General features: G+C 46.6%; 1 protein-coding gene across 13 annotated transcripts in view; it reads left to right on the top strand.

Annotated features, from left to right (window-relative positions):
- The window catches only part of LOC117886576 (diacylglycerol O-acyltransferase 1-like), a 46,956-nt gene extending 36,596 nt beyond the window's left edge, over nucleotides 1-10,360 (top strand). For all 13 annotated transcript variants that reach the window (XM_034788525.1, XM_034788524.1, XM_034788520.1 and 10 more), the window contains 5 exons: nucleotides 492-604; nucleotides 5,082-5,147; nucleotides 6,926-7,013; nucleotides 8,463-8,525; nucleotides 9,534-10,360. In XM_034788525.1, the coding sequence (XP_034644416.1) occupies nucleotides 492-604; nucleotides 5,082-5,147; nucleotides 6,926-7,013; nucleotides 8,463-8,525; nucleotides 9,534-9,701 (498 nt within the window). In that variant the 3' untranslated portion in view covers nucleotides 9,702-10,360. The remainder of the gene's footprint in view (nucleotides 1-491; nucleotides 605-5,081; nucleotides 5,148-6,925; nucleotides 7,014-8,462; nucleotides 8,526-9,533) is intronic.
- Nucleotides 10,361-12,031: the final 1,671 nt, after the last annotated feature.

Genomic DNA, 12,031 nt, shown 5'->3' with positions numbered 1-12,031 from the left:
AAACCTCCCCCCCCCCCCCCCCCCCCCCCACACACACACACATTGAGCCATCCCCTCAGGGCACGACTCAGTCCAGATCTATGAGGCGCATTGGCACAACTGCCTGGAAAAGTTTGTCCGTCCTCTGCCTGACTCCAGCCAGTTGCTCACTCTCTCAGTGTTCGCTAGGTTCAATTCCAAAATTACCTCATTACACACCATAGGCCCATATAGTTTCTCAGTTTCCTATAGAAACCCTGCCCTGCATTAGTCTACGAGCTTGATTTATATTTGAATCATTTTCATGTGTTTCTTTATATTAATCATATTTAAAAGTCTGTCTCCATTGCGTCACTTGCAACTGGATACCTTAAATCCAGGAGAAGGTAGCTCTCTTTATGAGAGCAGTTGCTGTGGCAAGGGCCAGTTTATATCTGATTATATTCAAGCAGTGCTGGAGGAGTGTCAGTGTACTGGAGGGAAAGATTGTTTTTATTATGTTCCCCACACAGGTGCCAAATCATTTCATCTGGCTGATCTTTTTTTATTGGTACTTTCACTCCTGCCTCAACTGCCTTGCAGAACTGCTCCGATTTGGAGACCGGCAATTTTATCTAGACTGGTGGTAAGGTTTCTTCTACCTCTTGTCAAAACAGATCGCTGTTGCTTAATAGAATCAGACCGCTATGTGTCATGCTTAATGTCAATGGGGAGACTGTAAAATTACCATTCCAAAAAAAGAGGAATCTGATTGGCTGGCAAAGGTTCTACCTGTACAAGTATCTAGCATGACTGACTGGAGTTCTGTAACTGATAGTCAATTTGCATTGTTAGGTAACAATGGGGCTGGGAAAAGCAAGGTAAGGAATTTAAAGTACAGATGTAGATGCTCTGTTGCTTTGCACCTTGTGCAGTCCTTTACACAATGGAAAGAGGATGTTAAAACGTCACCTAATCAGACAGACAGTGATTTACACCACACTTTGCACGCGTGTAAGTGACATCCCAAGAATCTGCCTCATAAACTTTACAAATATACTTGAACTTTAACCGCTATTTCTGCAGAAATAGACATTGGATCTGTTAAAATAAGATTCAGGTAAGGTCCACAAATCTAGGCTTTACCTTACTTCGGCTAATTCCCTGTGGAAGCAGGAAACGGAAGCCAGCAGCTGAAAGTAACAAGTGTTTTGGCATCTGTTTCTTGTTTCCACTGCCATTTGCACAGGAGGTGGGCTTGTGAAAACAAGATACAGGAGAGTTCTAAAACAAAGTCTACACTTTAAACCATTGTCTGATTTTTCACTGATCTGACCTCTATTTCCAGAAAAGCTGGTAATGTCAGTATCACTAGCACCTGATAGGGATTCCAGGGGCTGGCTTTTCCTGGCAAGATCTAGTTTGCATAAGTAGCTCAAAAGCCTGCAGTACACCTCTACCCCGATATAACGCTGTCCTCAGGAGCCAAAAAATCGTACCGCATTATAGGTGAAACCGCGTTATATCGAACTTGCTTTGATCTGCCAGAGCCGGCAGCCCTGCACCCCCGGAGTGCTGCTTTACCGCATTATATCCGAATTCGTGTTATAGCGGGTCGCGTTATATCAGGGTAGAGGTGTACTTCAGATTGGAAAGGGATATTTTTCATTTAAAAAAAACAACTTTGGGTTCTTTTAAAAAAATCAAATAGTTATTTAATTTCCAGTCAGACAGTTGTACCCAGACATGCCTACTTTGCAGGTACTGTAGTTGAATTCTCTGTGCTTTTGGCTTTCAACCTGGTAAAATGACACACTTTCCTGTGTAATATTATTTATCATAGAATATAAAGTAATTATTCTGTTGATCCTCATTTCCTAAGCATTGGTACAGAAAATACTTTAGAGTTGTTGGCACACAGAGATGTTAGTTACAGCCTAACTCTGCTGCTGCTGAGAACAGGTGCATGCATGTATAGAGTTAAGCAATGAGTCATGGCCTGCAGGGGTGGAAGGGACGTTCTGCATACTGTGGATGGATCAGGCGACATGAAGCACGAATGATTTCAGCCTCCCAAGAAATGGCATAATCCACCCGCAGTGTCTGAGTGGATTTACGAGATACACGTTATGAAAGGGATGTAAAGAACCATGATACTTTGGTCTTTGTTGGGCATTCAGGAGGTGAATTCTTTTACCAACAATCAGAAAGATGCATGTATAGAAAGGGCTCCAAAGCCATTCCATAGATCTACTGGTCTAGTCCCTGCAGTATGTGGAAAATTTAGGGCAGTGATTTCAGTGGGAGGATTTCAGTACAGTGCATAGGCTTGTTGCAGGACCCCTAGCAGACTGGGTCTGCCTCTGGGTCAGACATTGGATCCAATTTCAGCTGGAGGCAGGAGAAGGAGCAGTTGGCAAGGCTTGACCTGGTGCTGTCTACAGGACCCAGTTATGCAGGTTTAAGGCATTGGCAAACTAAGCATGAGCCATGGGCCCAAATTCATGGGGCAGGGCAAAGGGAACCCCCGAGCATGGGGTCACAATGCCACTCACTCAAATTTGGCCTGGTCGTCTCCTCTCCTTCTCCACCCATCCTGACAGGGCGGTGACCAGGCCAAACCCGAGTGGCGCTGTGACCCCGGAGCCCAGGTGCCTAGGGCTCATTGGTGGGTTGTCTGCTTGTCAGTCAGGATGCCCCATGTCAAATATTTGACCATGTCATTCCTGCTCTGCCCTACTCCGAGGCCTAGAAGTGCACTTTAGGAGCCTTGCATCCTTCTCCCGTCCCCTCGTGTCAGGAAGGGTGAACAGTGATTACATTTCCTGCTCTCCAAGGACAGAGACTGCCCTCCCCAAATGGCTTCCACTGGTACCTATTTGTTACCTAATCACAGAAACAAACTCCAATAACCCAATGGCAAGTCACTACCCCCAGGGACAAATACTTTGTAAGTGTAAATATTAAGCTACCGCATTGCCAACCCCAAGCGTTCAAAAATCATGAATCAGGCCTTTAAAAACATTAGATTGGCTCAAAAATTAGATTTAAAAAAAATCAAAACTTTCGGCTCTTTTTATTTGCCTTTCTGGTAATTGAGTCTTTAGAGTCCACGTTTTCCATTTTTGCTCTGCAGACATCAGGGCTAGAAACTTATTTTTTTTACAAAAAGCTGAGATTCTCCCATATTCATATGACACACACCAAGTATGAGACTCAGAGACTGTGTCATCTCGTTGTAAGCTCCATGTGTAAATTCTTTGTAACTACAGTATAAATGAAATGTCAGCTAGCTCCATAAATGCAGCATTCAAGAGAACCACGAGATGATAGTCACTAGAGTGTCGTCAGGGTAAGTTCCATTTGTATGCACAATCTTCTGTTGCTGGTATAAACATTGTCAGGAGAACCAGAATGTTACACTCTAGAAGAGTGGGTGAGAGGCAGGAAGTGCAGTAGGTGGTGGATACCTCTTCATCATTTTCATTGACTATTCACCTATCTCAGATGGCCAAAGCTGTAAAAGGGAGAGTAGGAATGGCTGCAAGTTAAGTTAGGTAACACTGAAAAGTTTGAAGTGATATGCTCTGCAGCATCTGCACAAAAGTATGAGGGATTCACGCTGATCAGGTCTAGAAGATACAAGGTGTGAGATCTGCGGGAAAAGGGGGCTATTTTCTTTCTTTTTTTAAATCGGATTGCCATTCTCAGTCTTCCTTTAAAATCTCTGGAGGAGGCATGCTCTTTTAGATATTGAATTTAGCTGAAATAAAAAACTACTGGCTTTCAGGGCTCTCTCTTCCCTGTATGTTTCCATACCCAATACCTTAGCCTTTCCTTTCTACAGTTAGGTCTGATAACTGATTCATTGACAATGAGAGACCTAAAATATTAAACTCATTGTCACAGTTCAAGGCAACTGCACCTGTATTTCCCCTCCATGGTCCCCCAAGGATATCCACTTCAGGCTTCCAGCTCCCAGCGTCACCTCCCTCTCACAGCTCACTCCCTTCTGACTAGGGATTTTAAGGCTGCACAGCTCCCTGGCTTACATGGAGATATCCCCAGCAAGCCAGACTGCCTAAAAGGCCAGTGCCTGTGCTGTCACATACAGCACTTAGTGGTTTCATAGTTTATCAGAATACATCATGTGTAGGGCTCCGTGTGTGTCACGGAGGTCGCGGCAGTCACAGATTCCATGACATTTTGCGACTTCTGTGACTTCTGCAGCGGCCGGTGTGGTTGACCCCCGGGCCGCCCAAGCACATGGCCCCGGGGCCAGCTGCTCAGGTGGCCCCGGGCCAGCTACACTGGCCACTACTGGAGCGGCTCTGCAGCCAGCCGCTCGGGCGGCCCCTCAGGCAGCTGCTGCTGGAGTGGCCTGGCCCTGGGGCCAGCTGCACTGGCCGGTGCTCTGGTGGCCCCGGGCAACTGGCCCTGGGGACTGCCTGAGCAGCATTCCCGGGAGCAGCAGCTGGCCCTGGGGCTCCCCTCCCCAGCGGCCCCCGGGGCTCTCCCTCCAGCGGCTGCCGGAGCAGCACCCTCTCCCCCCCCTCACCTCCCAACATTCAATCATGGGTATTTATGGTATAAGTCACAGACAGGTCAAGGGCTGTGATTTTTTGTTTCTTGCCTGTGACCTGTCCATGACTTTTACTAAAAATACCCGTGATTAAATCATAGCCTTAATCAAGTGTCATCGTTAAGCGTGAAATAATTGGCTCCCATGCTCTAGATCTGGTAAAAATGATGGGGTTACCACTGGAGGGATATATGCATGCAAATCACCTGCAGAGTAGTTACATGTGTGAGTAAGTGGATTGACCTGTACAGTACTCCAGGGTCCACTTGCTTTTTTTTAAACCCTTCTACTGTAAATAGCAAGCACTGCATTTATTTCTGACTCCAGGGGTTGCGTTACAGAGAATACCAAAGCCCTTATCCGGAGGTTATTTCAGGAGTGCCGTGGAAAATGCAGTTGTAATCAGCAGATTGACTGAGCTGCATTTTGATTTTTGGTGAACCAAAATTGGTGCTGAAAAATGTGTGTCTGGTAGAATGGGTGTATGCCCTTCCTTCTGTGCTATACAAAGACGTGCCTTCTGCTTGTTCTGTTCTTGTAGGAATGCAGACTCCGTCTTACAGTTCTGGTCCAGATGGAATATCCCTGCCCACAAGTGGCTAGACAGGTACAAAAATGAGTTCTGCATTTTTCAGTTCAGATTCAGTTTCATTTAGGAGATGAAATATTGCTGCTGGGAATCAATAATAATAATAATAACTGATTTTCTTTGTGAAGGATTAAATCACCATGAGTGGGTCTATTTGCCTGCTGTATCACATCAGTAGTTTTGCTGGCTTGAAATTTAACTCTGAGGCATTGCAATTAAGCCTTGACATTTAGGCATAATTAATGGGTGAGCTTTACATTTCAGGTGGTTGTGGAGGAATAGCAGGGTGGTGGAGGAAATGTAATAGTTTGTTAAGTTCAGTGCTTTAAAATAACTGTAAGAATCTACCGTGTGCTGCTGAGAATGGGATCTTCAGGAATAATACAGCAACCCCATAGACCCCTGTCCCCTCTGCAATTGCAGGGGGTTCTGATCTGTGCCGTTCCAGTTGCAGGGGATGCAATTTGGGAACCTCCTCCTCATCAGGGAATGTGGAACCCTTTTGCATCACAGACCTCTGCTCCATGAGGCTTCGCCCCAATGTGTAGATGGTCAGGGATGGGCCAGGGAACGTGCAGTATGGTGGGTCTGCCATTCCCAGTCACTTTCCCTATGCACATGGGGTATATTGGTGGCTGCAGTAGCAGGTTGGGAGAAAGATTCCTTAGCACTGAGATTCCCCAGCATGCAGCCCAACTATCCCAGCTGTACACTGGCTCTGATCTGGTTCTACATCTCAAACAAATAGAGTCTGTGTCTAGTCAATGTCCATTGAAACTGGTAGCTCTTATAGTGCCGTCTGGTACAGGTTGAAAAGGCTGAACAGGTGATTGTGTTCTAGCCTAAAAGCCTCTTTAACTTTGGAAGGATAAATAGTGACCTCTTAGTCCACTGGGAACCCATAATATTTGGGGCATTTGCTGAAGTGACTCCTGCTCCCAACGAAGCCAGTGCTACTCCATTCCCACGTTACCTGGGCATGACCTGACAGAGTTCCTTGTCATGATAGTCCTGTGCTGCCTAAGTCACGGTAGCAGGGTAACCAGTCTGAAGAGCTTGTGAGCTTTCTAACCCCGACCGTGCAGAGAATCATACACCCTGACCTCCTTAACGCTGCCCACCACCAATGTACTGTGCAAGAAGCAGGACCCCTCTTCTAAGTAAAAGCCATTGCCAAGATTTTCAAAAAGGGGGCTCTAAGGTCATATTTAGGCAGCGAAATAAGTGGCCTGATTTTGATTCAGCTGACTTCAATGGCAATTACTGGTGCTCCGCACTTTTGAAAATCAAACCAGGCCACCCCTTTTCAGTACCTTAAATATGAACTTGGAAGCAACATGAATAGCCCATTCTTGAAAATCTTGGCCTCTTCGTGTAATTATATTTTTGATGCATGTTCATTAAAACATATGGAGGAACCAGTAAGCTACTAAGATCCATGTGGAAGCTCACAGAACGCAGGAGAACCTATGGAGGTTGCAACTTACCTTCCTAGCAACATACCAGCAACAGCCAGTTCAGTGCAGTTACCCTTCTCCCTAGCTCCTTCTGTCACTGCGTAGGGCTAAAGGGCAGGAAACTAATGAACAGTACTTTTGTAAGACAGAATAGTTTTCCTGTGGGCCAAACTCTGCACTTATTTACTGGTGTAAATCTGGAGTATCTCCACTGACTTCAGTGGAGTTACTCTGGTATAAGATACATATCTAGCTCTGTCGGACTAATAGGGATATTAATGGCTGACTGCACCAGAAAACAACGTAAGTAACTCTTTTCCTTTTGGCTTGTGTCCATAGACATGTATACAGGCCCTTGCTGCATCACGGCTATGACAAGTGGCAGGCCCGAATGACAGTATTCCTACTCTCTGCATGTTTCTATGAGGTAGGTCACAACAGCGCTGATCTGACCAGTTCTAAGCACTAGCAAGGGGGCACTGTCCTGAGACCACAAATGACTGTCATTGACTTAACAGATCACTCATTCAAACTGAGAAATCTACAAATATTCGACTGGTCTCTTCAATAAGAGTCTCTTCTACAGACCCCAATCTGGGCTGTGTGTCCTGGGTACGCTAGCTGAGAAGCATTTAGCATATGGGACTAAATGTACTGGCGATGTCAATGGCACCGTAAGCTAGACAGAAAATGGGTTGAAGTGCCAAAGTAGGCTAAGCTTCACCAGTCTGGAATCCATCAAGTGTGCACAAGGAGTCTCATTCCACTTAGTCAGACAGTGACCCAGGGCCTCGTAAGGGGTGTGGCTATAAAATGGGGTGTGGTCAGTTAAAAAGGGGGCATGGCTGGAGGAAGGTGCTACTGAGGCAGGTTAGCAGGTGTAGACATGCCAACTTCCCAGCCTAGAAAATTTTCTGGAAAAATTAACTCCTTGAATATGGGACTCTTTCCCACTGACAAATGCGTCACTAGTAACTGATGATCCACACAGTGCTAAGGGTGTACAGGTTTCTTTGAAGGTCTGTGCCGCTTTCCTCGTTCCCAGTTTTCTCCAGGGCTATCCCTCATTTCAGAGCTGAACGCTAGCCCTGGGGCCCTAGGGAATTCCACTGTTGTAATATTTCATAACAGATTCTGAGTCACTCTCTATCCTGCACTGTCACTGTGAGCCCAGTTCTGAAGAGCCTGCTCGGGTATCTGCTCCTGTGGACTCATGCAGCCTTGGGGATAGTAGAACAACCCTATTCCTGCAGATGGTGGGTGGCTACATGACCTGTTACATAACCCACCTGTCACAGCCTCTTTTGCCTCCATGACCAGGGTGCAGCATAGGTGTAGTTACTGCTGCCCTAGACACCAGAAACACCTGCTTTAGGACTGTCAGAGATTGTCATGGGGGAACTAGGCACAAGGCTGACAGGCCCCTGGCCAGAGACAGCCCAGCACCTGTGCAAGCCATATTGCTGCTGCTGCATGCAGGGATGGGGCCAGAGACTTCCCTGTGTATACTCTTGGTTCTTGGCAGTTAGCTGCCCGAATGACTGTGCTTTAGAACTAGACAGAGCACGTAAGCTCAGGCTGATGCCAGCAATGCTGGCTGTCATGTGCCCCAGCCTGGTCCCTATGGTCAGTGTACTAGGCTGGTAGTTCTTTACGAGCTATGTGTCTCAGAAGGCTTGCTTTCCCCTTCTTCACTCCTTTGAATATGAAGGGAATTTATCAACATCATTCCTTCCTCAGGAAAAAGTCCTATTGAAGTCATGTCAGGATCGGGCCCTTCACACTCACATATTCACTGCTTATTATAGTAAAGAGCAGAGTCTTGTAGTCTCATTCAGGGCAGTGCACCTCAGAGCCTCGCTTTTGTCTTTTTCAGTATCTAATTGCCATCCCACTGAAGATGTTCCGGTTTTGGATGTTTTTTGCTATGGCAGCCCAGGTATGCTAAGATGGAAACTCTGCCAGTGAATGTAAATCTAACGGGGAGTGGTTACCAAGCTCTTTGTACTGTTGCTGCTAACTAGCGAGGATCTTTATAAGTAAGGCTTGAAGCTTTTTAGTTTAAACCATGAGTAAAAGCTTTGCCAAACCCAGGGTTTCTGGTGAGCATTGGGCAGGCATAGTTCACGCTGGGGAGCTACATTACAAAATGTTTTTGAGCTGTCACTTTCTGACATGCAGTAAAGATGCTAAAAAAAACCGTACCCCAGTTTTATTTTTATGGCAAAAAATGCCAAACATCAGACGCCTTGGCTTATAAACCCATCACAGAGAAATTTTTCCTTGTTCTTTGGTTTCTCTGGTATAATGTTTAGAGCCATTGGCAATCTGGGAAGAAATGTGCCAAATTCTGCAGTAATTTAACCCTGAACAGTTTATAAAATCTTTTTAAGCCAACAAGAAAAAACCTTATTGTGGTCTTGTAACCAGCTCAGGAAAAGTCGCTCAGGCCACCTGTTCTACAATTTAGCTCCACCTGGTTTTAAAACCTGTTGAATTTTGAGGGTTAATTTCCTCAGTGTAACAATCGCTCTTTTGCTATGATGGTTTGTGTGGTGCAGAATTTGTTCCCCCCCTGAAATCTTCTTATTTAATCTCTCCCTGCCTTTAAAAACCATCTTCAAGCCCTTCTGTTCCAACAGTGACTTTTAGTTTGACATCTGTTGGCTCTCTGTATAGGACCTTTCCTTCTCCTTGTGACTGTTTAGTTGTTAAGTATTAGCAGGTGGTCTCTTTAATGATTTTTTTAAATTGTTTTATTATTCTGTGCACAGGCCCAGGATACTTTGGCAAAGGGACGTGTTAGAAATAAAATGAGTCATTGTTATATAAAAGCAAATTCATTTTGAACCTGTTCTCTAGTTAAGGGCACTTGCACCATTTAGAAAATGGTAGGAACTACTGGGAAGAATATTGTTAGTGACTTGGTGTTTGCTTCTCCCTACAGGTCCCACTGGCTTGTCTAATGAAAAGGCTTTTTGGTGGTAATTTTGGCAACATCTTCATGTGGATCAGTCTGGTCTTGGGTCCTCCCCTCATGATGCTCTTGTATTTTCATGACTATTACATCCAGCACCATCGGAAGGATTCAAGCTGGAGACTGTTTTTTTTCTAATCGACCCCAGTCCTAGTTCCCTTGTGCTCTCTGTCTGTCTGTCTTTATGTACGACAGAGGCACCCAGACTTGGTTCAAATTAGAACCACAGATTGAAGCCACCCTGTTCTTTAATATGGGAGGGGTGGCCCGGGCCTGCAGTGCTCCATCTGGCCACTAGGAGATAGAGAATTGCATGGTGGTCTCCCCCGCATATTGAAGACCAGTGAGCGCAGAGCTGTGTGGGCCACATGTATTTGTTTACTTTGGCCACCTCTGATCCCTTTGTCTCTTCAATAGAAAGTTGATCTTTGGCTCCTGCAGGACTGACTTTAAAGAAACCTGCACAAGGTCCCTGAAAAGTCTGGTAACAGCCCTGGAGATAAATATACATTGTAGTAGATGCTCTTTATTCATATTAAAGTCCTGCTGTTTATGATAACATCTTGCCTGGGAAATGCATTTAAGAATCAGGTGAAACCTAATACTGTTTCCTCACTTTTTTCATCCACTGATTTAAATGGGAGCGTTGAATTAATGAGGAGATAATGTCAATTGAACAGAAGGTTGTCACCGGAGAATGGGCTCCCGCAGCTAGATAAATGCGAAGGTGAAGCCAAGACATTTCTGTTCGCAGCAGGAGACGTTGAAGGTTTATTAAAATCATTCTCTTTCTCTTATCCCAAGTGACTGCTATATAGTAGGTATCATTATTTTGGGCCTAGCTCTGCCACCCTTACTTGTATTGAACACTTCCCTTGCTCCTCAAGTAGTCCCAGTAAACTCCAGGGGACTGCTTGCAGAATGCTGTTCTACTCTCTGGAATTAAGGGTGGCAGCTCCGAGCCCTTTGTATGCAGTAGTGGAGTGGCAGTTGCTAATGGATGACTAACTGCTTTCTGACTGCCCTGAATGCATCACAACTTCCTAAGGTGTGGGTTTCACCCTTCCCTTGCAGGACAGAGAGCTGCCTTCTGTCTCCAGACCTGTGTGGGGAGGGAACGGGGGGGGGAGGGTGGAACTTGCATCACACCCCCCATCCCCGTGACCAACCCAACTGAGGCTCCAAGTACAGTATTCTTAAGACAAAGAAGTTGTGTGTTGCTATTTGGAGGCAGTGAAGTGGGTGGAGCTAGAAAACGGCCATTTGGCAGGGAAGTAGCCCCGAGGCTAGCGAGGTGCCTTGCCAAATTCAAAGGGATTCTCCCCAGAACACTGCAAGTGAGGAGGCTTTGAGGATCAGATTTCACACATGATCAGTAGATTGTTTTACCAATAGGCATGTAACAAGGATCACCTGATGTACTAAAGGGAGTTAGCTTTCACAGCGCACACAACAGTAACCAGTAGGTGGCCAAAGGATCCCTGTTCAGGAGAGCACTTAAGCCCTTGCTGAACTTTACAACTTGGGCTTAAGTACTTTCCTGAAGGAGGCAAAGCTGTTCTGAACCTGCCTGGCCTCATTCTTTGTCTCCCTTGCTGCACCATATAGTGAGGCCAACCTTTTCAGACGTGGGTGTCTACAGTTAGGCACCTGATTCCAGGTTTGTTTATTACTGTCATTCTTTGTATTACCGTAGTGCCTAGGCGTTCCAGGTGCAGACCAAGACCCCCTGGGGCTGGGTACAGTACCAGCAGCACAAAAAGTCAGCCCAGCTGTAAGGAGTTGACAGTCTACGGCAAGAGTCAATAGATGGGTAGGGACAGGGGAGCACAAGGAAATGGGGAGACAGGATTCAGCATGATGGACAGGGGTCTCAGCACAACAGCAGGCTCCATTAGCCTACATAGGTACCTGTAGCGGGGCAGTAACCCTGCTCCTGCCCTGGAGGGCTTAAAACAGCCCTGCGAGAGGGCTGTGGTGGGAAACCAGTAAGCCTGGGCTGATTGGGGAAGCAGCCACAGCAGGGCCACGCCCCAATCAGGCCGCAGCTGGCCCTATAAAGGGGCTGCTAGGCTGGAGCTCAGCCAGTCTCTCTCTAGATGCTGAGAGGGAAGGGCCTGGCTGCTGGGAGCTTAGCAGGGTACCTAGAGTGGAGTAGGGCTGGGGAAAGGCCAGAGGAGCTGGGGAGCTCCGGCCTGGAAACTCCCCCAGGCTGCAGGCCTTGTTAAAGGCCCAGAAGGGTACTGGGGTTGCAGAGGGCAGCCCAAGGGTAGGCAGAGGCAGCAGGTCCAAATCCCCCTTGATGATGATGAGTGGCTTTTACACTGCAGTCCGCCCCAGTGAGCGGGGGCTAGATGGTGACTGGCAGTAGCCAAGACTGAGGTGAGGTGGGGATAGGTGATTGGGGGTTCCCTGGGGAGGGGAGACCCAGTGAGACAGCGGGTACTGCACAGGGCGGAACCCTGAGG

Source organism: Trachemys scripta, chromosome 13 (genome assembly GCF_013100865.1).
Source record: "Trachemys scripta elegans isolate TJP31775 chromosome 13, CAS_Tse_1.0, whole genome shotgun sequence".
Taxonomy (NCBI): domain Eukaryota; kingdom Metazoa; phylum Chordata; order Testudines; family Emydidae; genus Trachemys; species Trachemys scripta.
The sequence above is the reverse complement of the archived record's forward strand: the minus strand, read 5'-3'. Positions and strand labels throughout refer to the sequence as shown.